General features: G+C 40.1%; 1 protein-coding gene across 4 annotated transcripts in view; it reads right to left on the bottom strand.

The window, feature by feature from the left end:
• Window positions 1-20523, bottom strand: part of SPOCK3 (SPARC/osteonectin, cwcv and kazal like domains proteoglycan 3) — a 366633-nt gene that overhangs the window by 222547 nt on the left and 123563 nt on the right. For 2 of the 4 annotated variants that reach the window (XM_021074205.1, XM_021074206.1), the window contains 2 exons: window positions 14699-14707; window positions 14553-14598 (listed from right to left, as the gene is read on the bottom strand). In XM_021074205.1, coding sequence (XP_020929864.1) covers window positions 14553-14598; window positions 14699-14707 — 55 coding nt within the window. The remainder of the gene's footprint in view (window positions 1-14552; window positions 14599-14698; window positions 14708-20523) is intronic. The other 2 variants (XM_021074207.1, XM_021074208.1) reach the window with 1 other exon arrangement.

Below are 20523 nucleotides of genomic sequence, written 5' to 3'. Positions count from 1 at the left end.
CACAGCAATATTTTTTAAATCCATCTCCTAGAGTAATGAAAATAAAGACAAATATAAACAAATGGGACCTAATTAAACTTGAAAGCTTTTGCACAGCAAAGGAAACCATAAAAAAAAAAAGAAAAAACAACCCACAGAATGGGAGAAAGTGTTCGCAGATGATGCTATCAACAAGGGATTAATCTCCAAAATATACAAACACCTCATACAGCTCAAATATAGAAAAAAAAATCCAAAAAATGAGGAGATCTAAATAGACATTTCTCCAATGAAGACGCACAGATGGCAAAAAAAAAAAAAAAAAAAAAAAAAAAACAAGGAAAGGTGTTCAATGTCACTAATTATTAAAGAAATGCAAAGCAAAACCACAATGAAGTATCACCTCACACCAGTCAGAATGGCTATCATTAACAAGTCTATGAAAAACAAATGCTAGAGAGGCTGTGAGGAAAAGGGAACCCTCCTACACTGTTGGTGGGAATGTAAACTGGTGCTACTACGGAAAACAGTTGGAGGGTCCTCAGAAAAGTAAAGATAAAACCACCATATGATCCAGCAATCCCACTCATGGGCATATATCCAGGCAAAACTATAATTCAAAAAGATACATGCACCCCAATGTTCACAGCAGCACCAATGTTTATAGCAGAACTATTCACAATAGCTTAAACATGGAAACAACTTAAATGTCTATCGACAGAGGAATGGATTAAGAGGATGTGGTATCTATATACAATGGAGTATTACTCAGCCATAAAAAGAATAATACCATTTGCAGCACCATGGATGGACCTAGAGATTATGATACTAAGTAAGCAAAGCAAAGATAAACATTATGTGATATCACTTATACTTGGAATCTTAAAAAAATGATACAAATGAACTTATTTACAAAACAGAAATAGACTTAGACTTTAAAAACAAACTTATGGTTACCAAAGGGGAAACGGTGGGGTAATGAGGAGTATGGGATTAATATAAACACACTGCTATATACAAAATAGATAACCAACGAGGACCTTCTGCATAGCACAGGAAACTATATCCAATATCTTATCTTGTATAACCTATAATGGAAAAGAATCTGAAACAATATATATATACGCATTTGTACAACAATCACTTTGCTGTATACCTGAAACTAACATAACATTATAGAACAAATATACTTTAATAAAATAAAACATAATAATAAAAAAAAAGACTGTCCCTAGGTAGGTCTGATGAGTAGCCTCATTACAATACCCCTGATTACCAATATATCTAATTAATATGTGAGAAGAAAAAAAGTCATTCCTATTTAATGGCTTTTTATACTTAAAATACCCTCCATAAAGTAAAATAATACATTCTTCTCAAGGTTAATGTTTTTTTACTATCAAATCATCACAAGTAATTATGTGATTCTGAATATATACAAAGAATTTCACAATAAAATGGAAAGACTATTTGACCAAGTTTGGTTCCAGATGCATTATAAGGTCACTGAATGAAACACCTGAGGGGCAGGTGAGTTATACCAACAAGTGCCCTGAGGACCTAGAGTGACAGGAACTTCCATCACTGCTGGTGGTGGTGCAAAACAGGGCAGCCATGTTGGACAGTTTCTCATAGAAATAGAAATAAACATTCTATTACCGTATGATTGAGCAATCCCAGTTGTTGATAGTTTCCCAATTGAATTGAAAACTTATGTCCACGCAAAAACCTGCCCACTGATGTTTATAGCAGCTTTATTCACAATGGACACAACCAAGACGTCCCTCAGTAGGGGGTAGAGAAATCAACCGTGGTCCCTCCAGGCAGTGAAATAGTATTCAGAGCTTAAAAATATGAGATGACACGTCATGAAAAGACATGCAAGAGTCTTAAAGGCAGTTAGTCTTCTTTCCTGACAAGGCTGCACAGTGGTTGTAGGGGATGGAGGGAAGGGATGGATGAGCAGGCAGAGCACAGAGGATCTGGGGCAGTGAACACACTGTGTGGTACCATAATGGTGCACACATGCCATCACACAGCTGCCCAAACCCACAAAGGTACAACAGCACAGATGACCCCTCAGGTAAACCAAGGGCTCTGAGTGATGATGCGTGTCCATGCAGGTTTATCAATTGTAACAAACATCCCATCTGGTGGGGATGTTGATGGTGGGGGGCCGTGTACATTGGGGCAGGGAATTACCGGAAATCACTGCACCTTCCACTCCACTCTGCTGTAAACTTAAAACTGCTCTGAAAAAGAAAGCCTATTTGAAAAACTGAATAAGCCATGCTTAAAAGAATATCTTTATGTTTAGACTTTCTCATCTCATTTAAACAGTAACAGAAATAAATCTCCAGGCTTTACAGCTGAAACACTGATCAATCTTTTTAATATCACCACCACCACCATACTCAAGAAGACATGTTTTTCTACCAGATTATTTATGGTTAAAAAAGGAAAAGTTAGGGAGTTCCTATCGTGGCTCAGCAGTTAATGAATCCAACTAGGATCCATGAGGTTGCGGGTTTGATCCCTGGCCTCACTCAGTGGGTCAAGGATCTGGTGTTGCAGTGAGCTGTGGTGTAGGTTGCAGATGCGGCTTGGATCTGGTGTTGCTGCGGCTGTGGTGTAGGCTGGCAGCTGTAGCTCCAATTGGACCCCTAGCCTGGGAACTTTCATATGCTGCAGGTTCAGCCCTTAAAAAAAAAAAAAAGAAAAAAAAAAAAGCAAAAGTTATTATAAAGGGGAGGGATATTTTGATTTTATTCTTTCACAAAGTCTTTTAGGTTGTAGAAAATTGAGTTTTGTATTAATAAGGGACTCTAAGACATAGGCTTCTTTTTACTACTCCATATACAAGCACTACTTATCAGCCTAAGAGATTTCATCCTGTTAACTACGAATCGTAATGTGTGCTACTTCATGTAATAGGCAATACTTGTTCTACCCCAAATCTCCAAAATTACTAATTCCCGGGAGTTCCCATTGTGGCGCAGTGGAAATAAATCTAACATCCATGAGGATGCAAGTTCAATCGCTGGCTTCGCTCAGTGGGCCAGGGATCTGGTGTTTCTGTGAACTGTGGTGTAGGTTGCAGACGCAGCTCAGATCTGATGTTGCTGTGGCTGTGACGTAGGCTGGCAGCTAGAGTTCCAATTTGACCCCTAGCCTGGGAACTTCCATATGCCTCTGGTGCAGCCCTAAAAAGTAAAAAAAAAAAAAAATATATATATATATATATATATATATCGATATATATAAATATATATCGATATAGATATATCTAATTCCTCTAAATTTGTCAAGGAAGAGAGTTTTTCATAAAAACGCTCAAAATAATATTGTTCAAGGGTATGAAGCCCAAGAATTCCTGTGACCACCCCAGCTATTAAAATATTTTGTAGAATGGACAAATTAATTATGCCAGTACAAAAATATTGTTTTCAAATAAATAAAAGTAGTAAAAGTTTATTTATTCTTTTTTTCTTTTTTTTTTTTTTTTTTTTTAGGGCTACACTTGTGGCATATGGAAGTTTTCAGGCTAGGGGTCAAATCGGAACTATAGCTGCCACAGCCACAGCAGCAGGGGATCCAAGCCATATCTTCAACCTAGATCACAGCTCATGGCAACACCAGACTCCCAGCCCATTGAGCGAGGCCAGGGATTGAACCCACATCCTCACGGATACTAGTTGGATTCGTTTCCACTGAGCCACAATGGGAACTCCAAAAAAGTTTACTTTTTCTTCAAAAAAAATATGAGTGAGAAAGAAGGAAAAATATTCAACCACATTTTTCATTATTTCACAACTTATTAGAATTTGTTCCCTTTTTTTTTTTCTTATGAAAGGGAAGACACCTCTAGAAATGTTGTTTCTGTCACAGGGTAAGTAGCCGGTACCATCTCAGCTGTGACCTTCCAGTCATTCTCAGGGGCCCAAGCAAACACCCCCCAAAAGCCTGTCAGCCATTTATCTCAGACTTCAAGAGAGCATGGGCAAGGCCACCAAGAAACATGTTGAGAATGGAGGGGAAAACATAAAATCTAGGGCAAAAGAGCAAAACAAGCAATCTATAAAAAATTCATATAAAAAAATTTGTGAAATGCCAGGACTAGAAGAAACCATGACCACGACATTCCAGCATCTCTGGAATGAGCAACAGAGGATTTTGATCTTAAATATTTATGAATTTAAAAAGTAATTAAACAAAAAACTTCTAAAAAGAGTACCATATTAGTTACTTTCTAATATTAAAATATTTTCACATATATGAGAGTGAACTTATTCACTCTTGGTCAAGAGTACAGGATCCAAACTTGGGCATAAGGACAAAGACTTGGTTTAACTTAAGAAGTTGTCTCCACATAGTAAATGCTGTGTGAAGATGGGTCCGAACACCTAAGAAGAAGGTCTGAGTCCGGGCTGGACCCCAGGGACTAGGAGACGCAGTTGCTCCTCAACAGTGCTAGTGATGGCACATGGGCCCCTCTGAGCTCCAACACCAATATCTGCAAACTCTAAAATCACACAGACACCTCCCTCCACTGCATATAAGGGAGTGAGAATCATGCCCAGCTTTCTTCAGGAAATTTACCTCCAAGACAGTCAGTATTCTATGGAAGCTTTCACACATCTTTAAAATATTTTCTTGCCTTGCGGACATGCTGTAAGTTGTTGCAAGCAACAGAAATACAACCCCTACAAGAACCTTTGTCCTTGTTACATAATAATCACAGAAGTGAGTTTAAAAATATATCTTCCAGAGTTCCGGTTGTGGCTCAACAGAAATGAATCTTACTAGTATCCATGAGGATGCAGGTTTGATCCCTGGCCTCGCTCAGTGGGTTAAGGATCCAACATTGCCGGTGTTGTTCACAGATGTGGCTCGGATCTCACGTTGCTGTGGCTGTGCTGTAGTCTGGCAGCCGCACCTCAGATTGGACCCCTTAGCCTGGGAACTTCCATATGTAGCATGTGCGGCCCTAAAAAGACAAAAAATAAATAAAAAATAGAAGAAATAAAAATCTATCTTCCTCATTTCTAAAATTTGAACCAAAGTCACAAATTTCTGGTTTCCTTGGGAGTGGAGCAACTTTAACGTGGTCTGGTGTGTATTGAGTGACTAGTTCGGTGCCAGCACTCTCTCACCACGTCTTTTTCATGAGGAACAGGTCTGAGCTGGGGAACAGACTGAACATGCTCGAACAGAGGAGAAAGAGAAACGGACTCAAACCCACCAACACAGGACCTCAGATCCAGCTGCACCCAGAGCTCTGCACCCTTTACCAACTTCTACCAACTTCAGTTTCTTTTGTAAAGAATATACCAATTTATTAAGATGCACAGAAAGTCCTTGCTTAGTGGAAACTATGATTCCATCTTTGGGGTTTCCTGGTCCCCACAATCCATCTCAAACCCTTTTGCACCTGTTTCTGGCACCAGATTGGAAAAGATGAAGAGGTTGTTAAAAATCCCTGATGTGTCTGGTTGCCTTCAAAAGAACAGCTGTTTGACCAAAAACTTCTCAGTACTGCAGACAGAGTGAGGAATTGAGAGGAATTATTTTGAGAAGTCATTGCTTATACCCGGTAATTCTCAACTGCTTCTGAATAAAATAATAACAACACTGTAAAACTTAAAACACAAGCACATACACACCATGAGGACAGATATATATTTTTTTAATAAAAACACAAAAAGGGAGTTCCCGTCATTGTGTAGTAGTAACAAATCTGACTAGGAACCATGAGGTTGTGGGTTCGATCCCTGACCTCACTCCATGGGTTAAGGATCCACTCGTTGCCTGTGAGCTGTGGTACAGGTCACAGATGCTACTCAGATCTGGCATTGCTGTGGCTGTGGTGCAGACTGGCAGCTGTAGCTCCGACTGTACCCCTAGCCTGGGAACCTCCATATGCCATGGACAAAAGACAACAAACACAAAAGACAACAAACAACGAACACAAAATAACGCTGTCGGTGAAGATGTAGAGAAACTGGAACTCTTCTGCATTGCTGGTGGGAGTATAAAATGCTACAGCTGCTATGGAGAATTACAAAATTTTCCTCAAATAATTAAATATGGAATTACAGCAAGATCCAGCAATTCCATTTCTGGATATATATTCAAAGGAACTGAAAGCAGACACTCAAACGTGTATTTGTACACTCATGTTCATAGCTGCAATTGTACAATCATCAAAATGTGGAAGCAACCCAAGCATTCATGAATAGATGAATGGATTAGCACAATGTGGTGTATACACACAACAGAACATTTTTCAGCCTGAGAAAGGAAAGGAATTCTGACACGTGCTACAACACGGATAAACCCTGAGGACACTAAGCAATATGAAATGCCAGTCACAAAAGGAAAACTACAGTATGATTCTGCTTATATGAGGTACTTAGAGAAGTCAGATACATAGAATGTGGAATGTGGCTCCCAGGGCCTGGAAGGAAGGGGGTGGGGTGGGGAGATAGTGTTTAATGGGGCAGAGTTTGGGAAGACGGAAACATTCTAGAGATAGGGGGTAGTGAACGTATCTAACACCAGTGAAGTATACACTTAAAAAATGCGTAAAACAGTAAATTTTATGTTATACACATTTTATCAAAATTTTATAAAATTAAAACATACACACACACAAAGAGGCTAGAAGATGGCCCAGAAAGTAAATCAAAAGTTCAGGGCCCAAGGCCAGGCAGCTGTACTTTCACTGGATGCTTAAGTAATTCTCATTGAGACAGGACTGAAAATCACTCCTTCACCTAGTGAAGGGTTCCTGCTAAAATATCATTTCCTGTACAACTACTGTTTTCAGTCTTCACAATACTTACTATTACTAGGTTAGATTCATAAGGCTTGAGATAAAAGTATTATTTCTCATACATCTGAACACCTTTGAAAGTGCATTTGATGATCCCCTTGCTCTATAAACCTTATTCACAACTTGGTAACACGTATGGTCAATGAAAAGACATCATTTCCTTCTTGCACATCTACGTGGGCGACTGCGATACGAACCAGGAGATAGAACTCATCTTGGATCTTATAAATTAAAAACAGGCCTTTATACAATCTTCATCACTCTATAGAGAAAAAAAAAAGCACTCTTTGACATAGAACAAAACAAGCTAAGATTCTTGATTCCTATGTTTAATAGATTTTGGTGTAAAACAAATTAAATACCATTCCTGTCTAAAGAAATCAGAATTGGATGGGAAGAGGAAATACTTTTCTCACGCAGAGGTCCTGCATATTTCTATGTTCTGACACAGGGTAAATCAAGATGCCCTGTTGGTGTCTAGGTTGAATCCAAGGTTTTTGCAGGTTTTCCAGAAGGTTCTATAAGCCACAGTTGCAACATGAGTGAAATAACTAAAGTATGTTGGTGAGTGGCATGGCTGTGAGCACTGGAACACCCTAACAAGTGATTTGTCTGAGTGATACAAAAATCTGAAATCAATTCCTGTAAGTTGATCAAATAATGGCTCAGATCAAACAACGGTTCAGTATTTACATTTTTAAGCACTTTAAAAATATGGTAATCACACAATTATCTATGCATATTGTCTCCAGTGGATTTCAACTCTGGGAATGCTAAATTTTCCACTAGAAAAGCACCCAAAGACCCCAGCCCTTGAACAAAGCAGCATCGGGGTCTAGCAAGCCTCTGGGGGGCAGCTGGGCAGTACTGCCTGTTGTTGAGACTTTCAGCAAACACCACCTCAGAACATGAAAAAATAATTCTGGAAATGAGTGAAAGAGTGAACTATAATTAAAAGCAATGCCTAAGTGTGTCACCACATGTCCTCTGCCTTCAGAAACATGGGGAACATTTTAAAAAGGAATGATGAGTTCGGGGGTGAGTTTTCGGAAATGTAAGTTTTCTCCAGTTTCACTAATAACTGTGGCCATCAGCCACCGCAGCTCAGTCCACAGAGAATGGCTCCAGGTGGAGCCTCACCTGCTTATCCTTTGTAGCCAGAGATGCAAGGCAAAGGCCGCATCAAGCTATGACTCTTGGAATAAGTGAGATGCTTTGCAGTGAGTAGAAGTGATAGGAACTGGGTAAAGCTCTGAGAACTGCTCCTGGAAAGACAGAGGCAGTGGACACGTGCTAGCTAAGCGTCTTCTCACCCTTCAGCGCCGCAAGCTCGGCTCCCAACCCGAGGCTGGCTGCCCACGCCCCTTCCGAAGCTAGAGAGCTGGAGGGGGGAGGCTAGCATGTAGGAAGGTGTCCTGGCTCACCACCCGGCAGACACTTTAGCTGAATTTTCCACTAGAAAAGCACCCAAAGACCCCAGCCCTTGAACAAAGCACCAGCCAGTAGAGTCAGACTACCGCTCCCAGCACGGCAGGTGTGGGAAGAGAGCACAGAGGAAACTGCCTGACACACAGACACCAGTGGGAACCAGAACCACGCCTCCCGCCCTAATCCCTCATCCCGGAAAAGGTCTCTGCACCAGCAACGAGGCGTGTCTCCCTAGAGCCCCGGTCCAGGGATTCGGCTTCTTTAGGTAACTCAGTACATGTAAGTGCCAAGCAGACCCACGCTGGTTTGGAGAGAAAAACTGGAAATAAAGTACATCTGGCTCGAAACTCTTCCATCTCTGGCTCCTAGGTATCAAATGCTGGAGAAAAGGTTTAGATAAAAGACGGTCAATCCTTACAGACTGCGTGCTTTAAGACAAGTAGACTCAACAATGGTCAGGAATCACAGCTAAAAATGTCACCAATTTGGAGTTCCCGTCGTGGCTCAGTGGTTGGCGAATCTGACTAGGAACCATGAGGTTGCAGGTTCGATCCCTGGCCTTGCTCAGTGGGTTAAGGATCCGGCGTTGCCATGACCTGTGGTGTAGGTGGCAGATTCGGCTTGGATCCCCAGTTGCTGTGGCCGGCCGCTACAGCTCTGATTAGACCCCTAGCCTGGGAACCTCCATGTGACGCAGGAGGGGCCCTAGAAAAGGCAAAAAGACAAAAAAAAAAAAAAAAAAAAAAAAAAAAGTCAGCAATTTAGCTAGTACCCGAATTAATCCCTGACAAAGACAAGGATTTTGAAAAGGGAAAAGTGACTATCTTTAAAGCCAGAGCAAATCTATCCAAAGCACTTATTAAATTATTTAAAATCCTTATCATGCTCAGCTACACCCCCCAACACACACACCTGGTTCATCCCTGAATTATGAAAACAGAATTTTTATACCCTGTTCGAGAAGATGCATGTCCTCTTCAAAACAGTTTTTTACTCAATTTCTGTTGTCAACTAATGAAGTAACAGCACAGAAAAGTCTAGGTAGAGCAAACCAAGTAGTTTATTTTGGGCATCGGTATGCTTTCTTTTATTTTAAAAAGCAAATTCACCATCACCAAAATAGTTTAACTCATTTAAAACCATTATATTTTTTCCCCAAAATTCTTACTATTTTAGTGGTTAAAAAAACTGAGAGTGTTTGGATCAATAAAGAGAAACTCACATAAGATTGAAAAATTGTCACAGCAAAACTCGAAGGCAGGTGAGCTACACGTGAACAATCTTTTGGTTTTTACATGGAAGCAAGTTTGCAGGTGCAAAATCTGTGTGTTTCTACACACATGACTATGTATGTGTGGGCATATTCATGCATCTATGGAAAGAGGAGTTTTGTGCTGAATAATTACGCCACTAAGATTATGAAATACTAGGTAACATTTAAATTAGTGGTGTTTCTGCATTTTTGTGACTTATAGAAATGGAAGTAAACTATAATTAATAAGGAATATGGTAAAAACTGTACAATATCATCATAAAAATGTTATGCAAAGGTGATGTTTTCTCTTCTCTCTTTTCAGAAATATGCAAGACGCCTAACAAAGATACTGGGAAAAATCAATTTATATTGATAAGATATTAATGTCCATAAACCAATAAAACATAATATATTAAAATGATAAACACTCATAAGAGACTTCTGAATTATTTTATGTTCTACAGCTCAATTGAAAATGATACTTAAGGGAAAATTCTGTCATCAGAAAGAAAAAGAAGAATTATAAGTTAACATATTTCAAGTCCATTCCTTGGAAATGATGGCACTATCTTATTTAAGCCAAGATAGGAACGGGTTGATTTTTCTCACTCTTCCTCATGGACTATTAATGGGTTGGTTAATTTGACTCAACACCAAAAAAACAGCAACGAAATAACAGAAACAAAATAAATACATACATCTCAATCTAATTTCCCCATGCTTCTTTTTTTTTTTTTTTTTTTTTTTTTTTTTAATATACAAAGCTTTCCTATGTAGGACCTCCCACTGTGAATCAACAGAAAATGGGATTGGAGTGCTGGGATGGCAGTTTCAATCCCCGGCCTGGAAAAATGGTTTAAAGATCCAGCATTGCTGAAGCCGTGGCTTAGGTTGCAAGTGCAACTTGGATCTGATCCCTGATCCAGGTGCTCCATATACCACAGGGCTGCCCCCCCCCCAAAAAGGAGAAAACAAAAAAACCTCTTTCCCATGTATATTTATCAGCTCTATGTTCACTCCGTCAAAATCTGGAGTCTGACAGTCTGTGAAATACTATTTTTGAATGAAAGTTTTGTCTGGATATATGTCCAGGAGTGGGACTGTGTCACATTGAATGAAGTTTGTCTGGATATATGTCCAGGAGTGGGACTGCTGGATCACATAGTAGTTCTACATTTAGTTTCCTGAGGAATCTCCATACTGTTTTTCATAGTGGTTGTATCAATGTACATTTCCACCAACAGTGCAGGAGGGTTCCCTTTTTCTCCATACCCTCTCCAGCATTTGCTATTTGCAGACTTATTAATGACAGCCATTCTGGCTGGTGGTACTCATAGCAGTTTCGACTTGCATTTCTCTAATAATTAATGATGTTGAACATTTTTTCATATGCCTATTGGCTTGCTGTACGTCTTCTTTGGAGAAATGTCTATTTAGGTCTTCTGCCCATTTTTTCATTGGGTTTGTTTGTTGTTTTGAATTGCATGAGTTGTTTGTATATTTTGGAGATTAAGCCCTTGTTGGTTGCGTGTTTGAAACAATTATCTCCCATTCCATAGGCTGTCTTTTTGTTTTTTTGTTTGTTTGTTTTTAATGGTTTCCTTTGCTGTGCAACAGCTTGTAAGTTTGATTAGGTCCCATTGGTTTATTTTTGTTTTTATTTCTATTGCTTTGGGAGACTGACCTAAGAAAATATTTGTACGGTTGATGTCAGAGAATGTTTTACCTATGTTCTCTTCTAGGAGTTTGATGGTGTCTTATGTTTAAGCCTTTAAACCATTTTGAGTTTATTTCTGTGCATGATGTGAGGGTGTGTTCTAGCTTCACTGATGTACATGCAGCTGTACAGTTTTCCCAGCACCATTTGCTGAAGAAACTGTCTTTTTCCCATTTTATATTCTTGCCTCTTTTTCAAAGATTAATTGACCATAAGTGTCTGGTCAGTATTATTTCTGGGTTCTCTATTCTGTTCCATTGGTCTGTATGTCTGTTTTTGTACCAGTGCCACACTGTCTTTATTACTGTAGCTTTGTAATATCATCTGAAGTTTGGGAGAGTTATGTCTCCTGCTTGGTTTTTGTTCCTCAGGATTGCTTTGGAAATTCTGGATCTTTTCTGGTTCTATATAAAATTTTGGATTGTTTGTTCTAGTTCTCTGAAAAAATGTTATGGGTAATTTGATAGGGATTACATTAAACATTCATTCAAAAAGATACATGCACTCCTATGTTCACTGCAGCACTATTCACTATAGACAAGACTTGGAAACAACCTGAATGTCTATTGACAGATAAATGGATTAAGGAGATGTGGTACATATACACAATGAAATACTACTCAGCCATAGAAAAGAACAAAATAATGCCATTTGTAGCAACATGGATACAACCAGAGATTCTCATACCAAGTGAACTAAGTCAGAGTGAGAAAGACAAACACCATCTGATGTCACTTATATCTGGGATCTAATATATGGTACAAATGAGCATATCTACAGAACAGAAACAAACTCATGGACATAGAGAAAAGACTTGTGGTTGCTAAGGGGGAGGGGAGAGAGGAGGATGGACTGGGAGTTTGGGGTTAGTAGATGCAAACTACTGCATTTGGAGTGGATAAGCAATGAGGTCCTGCTGCATAGTACAGGGAATTATATCCCCTCACTTGTGATGGAACATGGTGGAAGACCTTAAGACAAAAATGTGTGTGTGTGTGTGTGTGTGTGTGTGTGTGTGTGTGTATGTAACTGGGTCACATTGCTGTATAGCAGTAATTGACAGAACATTGTCACAACTATAATCAAAAAAGGAAAAAAATTGTTTTAAATACAGAAACAAAGCTTAAAGCTCTATTTCTCAAGTTCAGTCAAATAAATTCTTATTTTTAAAGCACGACCTTCAAAATCCTGTTCGTATGCCATTATTTCATCTTAGTGCTGCCACAGACTGATGGTACCTCATGGTGGTTAGGAAATGGGGTGTAGGGGTCACGGTGCCTGGTCCCAAGTCCTGGCTCAGCCACTGTGTAGGCTCTGACCTTGGACAGGAGCTCTCCTCCACAGGGCCTCACCTGCCCCACCCACGTGGCAAGGTGACTGGGAAGGTTAAATGAACTAGTATACGGAATTCTTAGACCAGAGATGAACAGAGGATACCTTACAAATGTTAGCTATTATCATGCCTGCACTGCTACTCTACTTGATAAAGATGGTATTTTTGACAAGTTATTTAGTGAAGACTTCTTTGATGATTAAAGTAAAGCAGGCTTACCAGCATGTCAGGGCTTGGAAGGCTCCTGTAACAATTACAGGTCAAAACACAGTCACACACACAAATGAGAAAACCAAAGCATCTTATCTGTAATTGGCTATACCAAGTATGGCAAATTTAAGTGTTAGCATCCATTTCATAGATGACTCCAATTTTTCAAGGTTAACAAATGCACCATCTCATTTCCCAAGAAAGCTTGTAAATACATCTCAGTCTTAGCTTCACTACAGGCAGACCTCGGAGATACTGTGAGTCTGGTTCCAGACACCACAATTAAGCCAACCCTGAAATAAAGTGATTCACATGAATTTTTTAATAAAATATAAAATTACAAAATAAAAATATAAAATATATTTTATACACAAAGTATTTTTAAATAGATAAAAGTTATGTTTATACTATACTGAAGCCTATTACTTGTGCTATATAGCATTATGTCTAAAAAGCAATGTACATCCCCTAATTAAAAAAAAATTTTTTTTTTGCTAAAACATTATAAGCATCCTCTGAGCCTTCAGAGGCTCATAATCCTTTTGTTGATGGAGGGTCTGGCCTTGATGTTGGTGGCTGCTGACTGACCAGGGTGGTAGTAGCTGAAGGTTGGGGTAGAAATTAAAAAAAAAAAAGACAACAGTGAAGTTTACTGCATTAACTGATTCTTCCTTTCACGAGCTTTTCTGGCATTGATGCTGTCTGACAGCCTTGTACCTACAGCAGAACTTCTTTCAAAATTGGAGTCAATCCTCTCAAACTTTGATGCTGCTTCATCAACTAAGTGTATGGAATATTCTAAATTCGTTGCGATCATTTCAACATCCTTTACAGCATCTTCAGAATGAAACCACTTCTGTCCTGCCTTCCGGCTCAAGGGGGCCAAGGAGAATTACAAACTGTGGGTGCAGGTTTTCACACAGGATTCTTCCTCTTAGCTCTTATTAAGACCCCAGCTGAATCTAATTACCAAGTGGCTCCAGTTTAAATGAAAACTTCTATTTACTGAAAACAAGACAGCAAAGCCATTTGTTTTGAAATGTTGCAAAAAATAAATCTTCTTTTTAGTGAAGGTACTTAAATATATTTGAGAACAGTATGAAATGACTTGTATCAACTAGTAAGATGGACAATAAAGTTCCAAAGCCCAAATCAGTCATCTCAGACACGATTCTAAAAATGAGAGATGTCCTGACATAATCACGATACTTAAATAACTTATTTCTAACTCTAATATTCTGAAATGAGAGTAATGACTGCATGAATTCTTCCATTCATCTAAGCTCTCCTATTTAGTATTTTAAGATCTAAACAGACAAGTAAACATCATGTTTAAAGTACAGTAATTGTAAACATATAAAAAATTATTTTAGCCATAAAATTAAAGAGTAATTTAAGGTAATCCTCAGCATACCAATTTCTAAATGATCCATAAACTGATTCAGAATTAAAGGTATAGACATAGTATTTTTATTATTATATTCATGAATGCTTTACTTTTTTCTGAAGATCTGTCACCAATTTAATGCCAAACTATGCACTGAGGAAAGACTAGTTTTAGAGATAGCTAAAAAGTAGCCACCTATACTGTATAATTTTGGAGGCCAAAGAGGTTTCATATATCATATTTTCTCTTTGCTTACTTGGAATTCAATTAATTCCTTCAATTACTGTTTGAAACTCAAATTCTCATGAGAAAGGTAAACAGTTTAGCTGTCATCAAGGGTTTATATCGTAACTTGAATAAATTTATTAACATGTTAAAAACATTGTTTTTAAATCATTACATTCTTACCCTGATCGAAGGCTCTTCCTGGACTCCAAGTGCGGAAATAATCATCCTAAGGAGAAAAATAATGTGAATTGAGTGTTAGTAATTAGAATGTAAAGATTCATATAAAATCAAAAATCGAATATGAAATACAGAAGCTGAGTACAAACCTCCACTTCCTGCAATGGCAAGCAGTAAATTATAAAAAAAAAAAAACAAGAAAAGGAACAAGAGAAAAACAAGTTATCAAATGAGAACACACTGTTCACGTGCTACAGAAACGTCTTTCAATAAATGTGCTCATTTTCATGGCAAGTCAATCTCTACCATAAGGACTGTTTTGGTTGCCACATCACCTAAATATTTTAACACGATACTTTCAATGTGCAGCAAGTTTAACATGCAGATAATTACCCGAAGCTAACACACCGGTTTCCAAGTACACAACTTCACTTTGCACCAGTATAACAGCAAACGGACTGGTTAGCGTGGCAGGCAAAATTCCAGGTGAGTCTGAACCGTCCCATGTAACACGGCCCAGCAGTCACAGGTAATAGAGCAACTAAGGAATTCATCAACATGCACTGGGAAGTTTAAGAAAAATGCGCACCTAATTAGATCTCACCTAAAGTTTAAATCTTGGACATGGGGGAGAATCGTTACATAATTCACTGTATATTTAGTAAATATGACTGTATAACACCAAAGTGGGGCAAAGGAGTATAAAGAGCAGAGCCACAGTGACTGACCGAGTTTTCATCAGTTTTTACCTAAAAGCCTTGTACAGGGGCCTCACATATCTTTCATCAAACAGAACAGATTTCATTGTGCAAATTAAGAAGCGACTTCCACTGAGGTACGCAGGGGATGTGTAGGACAGGAAGCTCCAGGATGAAACAGATCCAGCTCCAAATCTAAACCCAATCCGATGAAGCCTGCAGAATGCAGGGAGCTCACAAGGCAGAGCTGGGATTGTTTCAACCTGCTTCCTACCCTCTTCGCTAATCCCCGTCAGTGTACCCAGAGGAGAAGGTAGCACATTTTAAGGATGGAAATAAATACATTTCTCTAATATATTTATTCAAAGTTGTCAAACTGTTACAGAATTTTTTCCTTATTGTGATGAATCACTATCACCACCTTTTGCATCCCCCACCTCTCAACCTCAAACAAAAGATGAAAAGAAAAAGCACAGGAGACACCTCTGTGGTTTTATATTTACATTGAGATCGGGTTTAACAAGAGTATAACCAAGGGTATGTCAAGGCAAAACATTCTGACAGGTTCTGCATTAAGTTACCCAGAATCAGGTTCAGGATAGATAACACCACTGGGTGATTAGACAAATATTGATTGTTTAGGCTCTTTTTATTTTTTGCCTTTTTTTTAAAAGGGTTGCGCCTGTGGCATATGGACGTTCCCAAGCTAGGGGTCAGTTTGGAGCTGTAGCTGCCGGCCTACACCACAGCCACAGCAACGCCAGATCCTTAACCCACAGAGCAAGGCCAGGGATCAAACCTGCGTCCTTATGGATGCTAGTCAGTTTGTTTCCGCGAGCCACAAGGGGAATGCCCCCTCATGACATTTCTAAAAGTGACATGCAAACTGCAGCCCTCCCAATGTCAAGTGTCAGATGCAGAGGACTTCTTTAAAGCCGACATTTGTGGCTGCAGCTAATGCCAGGAGGCAAGTACCTCTGCTATCACCCCAGGCTTTCCGGAGTGGGACAGCTACCAGGGCACCAGCCAAAACGATGCCGGTAAGTTTTTGCTGTAAAAATGACTGCATCTATATACATATCACCGGGCTGTGGGAAGGCAGGCAGAGCCCTGGAGCCACACTTGACAACGTGAAATCAAGACCTCTGACATGACACACAGTGTTTACAGTGCTCAACAACTGGACAGAAGAGCAGGAATAAAGTGGGCATGTACAGAAAATAATATGATGGCAAAAGCCAACCGTTCACTTTTAATTAACGTCCTTCAGAAAAACATGATCATCCTGGGTTACTCTGGGACCAGAGCTATTAAAAAAATCTATAATCATAATGGAAAACATGACCCGCTTTTTGGTTTTGTCAAGGGCATCACGAACAGCTGGCCATCTGATACAGTCAGAAAAGTCAAGTCAGTGCCTATTAGCTATTTTTAGATATTTTTCCTTGTGTTCTCACATCACTAGACTTTTATTTTTCTGAAAATGGTTTCACCTCATTAAATCTTAGGCATTTTGCCAGGATGAAAAATAAAAGTGTTTTCCTGTAAGTGTTCATTCAGGCGCAATTTCTTTTGTCTCAAAAAGCTTTAGTGAAGATTGGCTGTTCTCAGGCTTCAATTTAGATCCAAAAGAAGCCAACAGGGGATTTAGAAAACAACCTCCAGAAATGCCTGCATTTGGAGAAAGTCAGGTTCAGAGATGACTGGCACTAAGGCCAAGTGTCCCATCCCGCAGAGCTCACGTTGCAGAGCTTACACCAGGAAGCAGAGCGGCAACCAGAGTTAAATATTAATAGCGCACTCTTTCAATTACTTATATTTAAAGACATAATATTTGACAATTTTCAAAAAAAAAACCATAGTCTGCATTAAAAAAAATCTGAATTTTGTATCCTATTATTTCAGCCTTTTCTGTGTGTGTGTTTTGGCTTTGGTTTTTGTTGTTGTTTTTTGGCACCCACAGCCTATGGAAGTTTCTGGGCCGGGGACTGAACCCACACCAGAGCAGGAACCCCAAGCCACAGTGGTGAGAACACAGGATCCTTAACCCACTGCACCACTAGGAAAGGTTTTAATGCCCTATTTTCCCTGATTTAAAATAAGATACGTGGAGTTCCTGTCGTGGCGCAGTGGTCAACGAATCCGACTAGGAACCATGAGGTTGCGGGTTCGGTCCCTGCCCTTGCTCAGTGGGTTAACGATCCGGCGTTGCCGTGAGCTGTGGTGTAGGTTGCAGACGCGGCTCGGATCCCGCGTTGCTGTGGCTCTGGCGTGGGCCGGTGGCTACACCTCCGATTCAACCCCTAGCCTGGGAACCTCCATATGCCGTGGGAGCGGCCCAAGAAATAGCAACAACAACAACAACAACCAAAGACAAAATAAATAAATAAATAAAAAATAAAATAAGATACGTATATAATATAGACCACAGTCTCTCATTTTCGGCTTTTATGACAGCATTGCTGGCCTCCAGCCATGCAATCAATACCTGCAGTGCCCTCCCCCAAGGGGTGACAGACAGAACATCACCTAATATTGCCAAGTGCCTCCTGGGGGAAACCATACGTGGCCAGTGATGTAGCGTCTTAGGGAAATCCAGAAAGACAAATGAATCAAATTATCCTTACAGCAAAGAATTGCAAACAGTAACATTTTTCTTCACAAGTATTTCATTATATTGAAGTAATACTAAACTTCAATTGTATACCACATTTTTGTGTATCATTTTATCGAGAGCATCTTACAATCATGTTAATATGTTTTGTCAAAATATTTAATGGCTGGGGTTCCTGCTGTGGTGCAGTGGCTTAAGAATCCAACTGCAACAGCTCCAGTCACTGAAGGCACAGGTTCGATCCCACCCTGGCACAGTGGGTTAAAAGGATCTGGTGTTGCCACAGCTATGTCACAGGTCTCAGCTGAGGCTTGGATTCAATCCTGGCCCAGGAACTTCCATATTCTGTGGGTGCAGCCATTAAAAAAATTTAACAGTTGTCTAACATCCATTTGTGTGGATCTACCATCATTTAGTTACCCATTCTGTACTTTCATAGTTTATATTTTATAACAAGTCCGTCATATATAAGTGTCTAAGTCCTTTCGTATACACACAGATTATAACTTTAGGAGTAAACACGCTGCCCAGAATAGAGAAACTAGTTTCCCACACAGTCAGAGCTGATCAGAGCCAGGCTAGGTCCAGATGATGCCAGCAGGAGGACCATTTTCCATCCCAGGCTGCACTGAGGGGCTCGTGCTGGGTCTAACATGACCAACCCTCCTGAAGCCCAAGGAATCACAGGGACTGAAAACCAGGGCAGGGATCACTCAGCAGCCTTGGGGACCCTCATGTATGATCACCCAGGAATAGGAGCATCTAGAAGCTCAGGAGCCACCATTCCTGGGGCTAGAGATGAACAGAGGAGAGCCACACTCAGGTGCTGTGACACCTCTACTGAGCCTCCCACTTGCTCCTGTGGCACCAAGGCTGCATGGACAAGAAATCTTAAGAAGCCTCCTGAGATGGGAGTCTGAACGCTGCAGGCAGGGCCGCCACTTTCAAATAACAATCCTGGATGTGCTGCTGACAGTACCAGACACAAGCCTGTCCTCCTCTCCCATCAGCAGCCAGCAGCTTAGAGTAACCGGCGGCTAGCAAGTGTTCTGAAGATGTGGAAAAGGATCACACTATTACCAAACAAGACACAGACGATTGTGATTTTGGAGACATTCCAAAATAAAGTGAGTGATAAAAGGATGATTATCAACGGTGGGTATTTCTGAAACGGCAAACTCATATCCCCATGATGTGACAGTCCCGTTCTAGGTGGGGTGTAGGATTTTAGGGACACCCTGCACAAAGACAGGTCAGGTGACAGTGTTTCCATGGTACTTCCCCTCCCCCCAACTCTGACATCACAGCATCTAGGACATCACGCGAGACCCACCTGGAACACACAAACCCCCACATGCACACACCACACACCCCCCCACAGACACATATAGACATACACACACCACACACACAATGCACAAATACACTCACACACATACACAAACACCACACACCCACCAAACTCATATAAACACATACCCTATACACATACACACATCACCCACCCACACACACCCCACACAATGCACATATATAAACACACACATATACATATATAAAAACCACACCACATATACACATACACATACAACGCACACTACTCACACATACATATCACACACATACACCAGACACATACCTACCACACACACACCACAAACACACATATTACACACAACCACACACACACCATAGACACATACACATATTACACACGACCACACACAAACACTGCAGTTAAACACCCGCACACATACACATACATACACCCCACACATACTTAATAAACTCATGTACCTATGTTGAAATACATACATGCTCATAAATGTCTACATACATGTTTTATTTTATTTTTGCTTTTTAGGGCCACCATAGTGGCATATAGCAGTCCCCAGGCTAGGGGTCAAATCAGAGCTACAGCAGGGCTACAGCAGGGCCACAGCAATGTGGGATCTGACCTGTGCCTGCGACCTGCACCACAGATCAGGGCAACGCCGGATCATTAACCCACTGAGCAAAGCCAGGGATGGAACCTGCGTCCTCATGGATGCTAGTCAGATTCGTTTCCACTGAGCCATGATGGGAACTCCCTCCTATGTACATATTTTAAATAGATGAGTCTATTACAGAGATACTCTTCATTAGTGTCTATAACATTTAAATAATATTTTAGTCATGTGACAACTCTCAAGGCATTTTTTAGTCAATCAGCTTTGCCTCCCCACCCCCTCAAAGAAACTATGTGGGGTGTAAGATTGCTAAAACTGATTTACTTTTAAAATTGATTTTTAAAAAATTTTATTGGAATTTAGTGGACTTACAATGTTGTATTAGTTTCAGGTGTACAGCAAAGTGAATCAGTCATATGTATATATCCACTCTTCTTTCCCATGTAGGTTATGACACAGTACTGAGTAGATTTCCTGGTACTGTCTGATAGCATTTATTTAAAGATTAGCACAGCTACCTTATTTGTGACTAAGAAAACCCAGAAATCTTAGTCCTAAAGGTAAATATATATATATAGTAATAACACCATAGCTGGTACCCACTATACATGCTAACACCCATCATCACTGTCAGCATCTCTGCCATGAACCCCCTCCACCCTAGTGGTGATGTCGGCCTCACACCGAGGTCAGCAGGGAGGAAGCTCCTCACC

Source organism: Sus scrofa, chromosome 14 (genome assembly GCF_000003025.6).
Source record: "Sus scrofa isolate TJ Tabasco breed Duroc chromosome 14, Sscrofa11.1, whole genome shotgun sequence".
Taxonomy (NCBI): Eukaryota; Metazoa; Chordata; class Mammalia; order Artiodactyla; family Suidae; genus Sus; species Sus scrofa.
The sequence above is the reverse complement of the archived record's forward strand: the minus strand, read 5'-3'. Positions and strand labels throughout refer to the sequence as shown.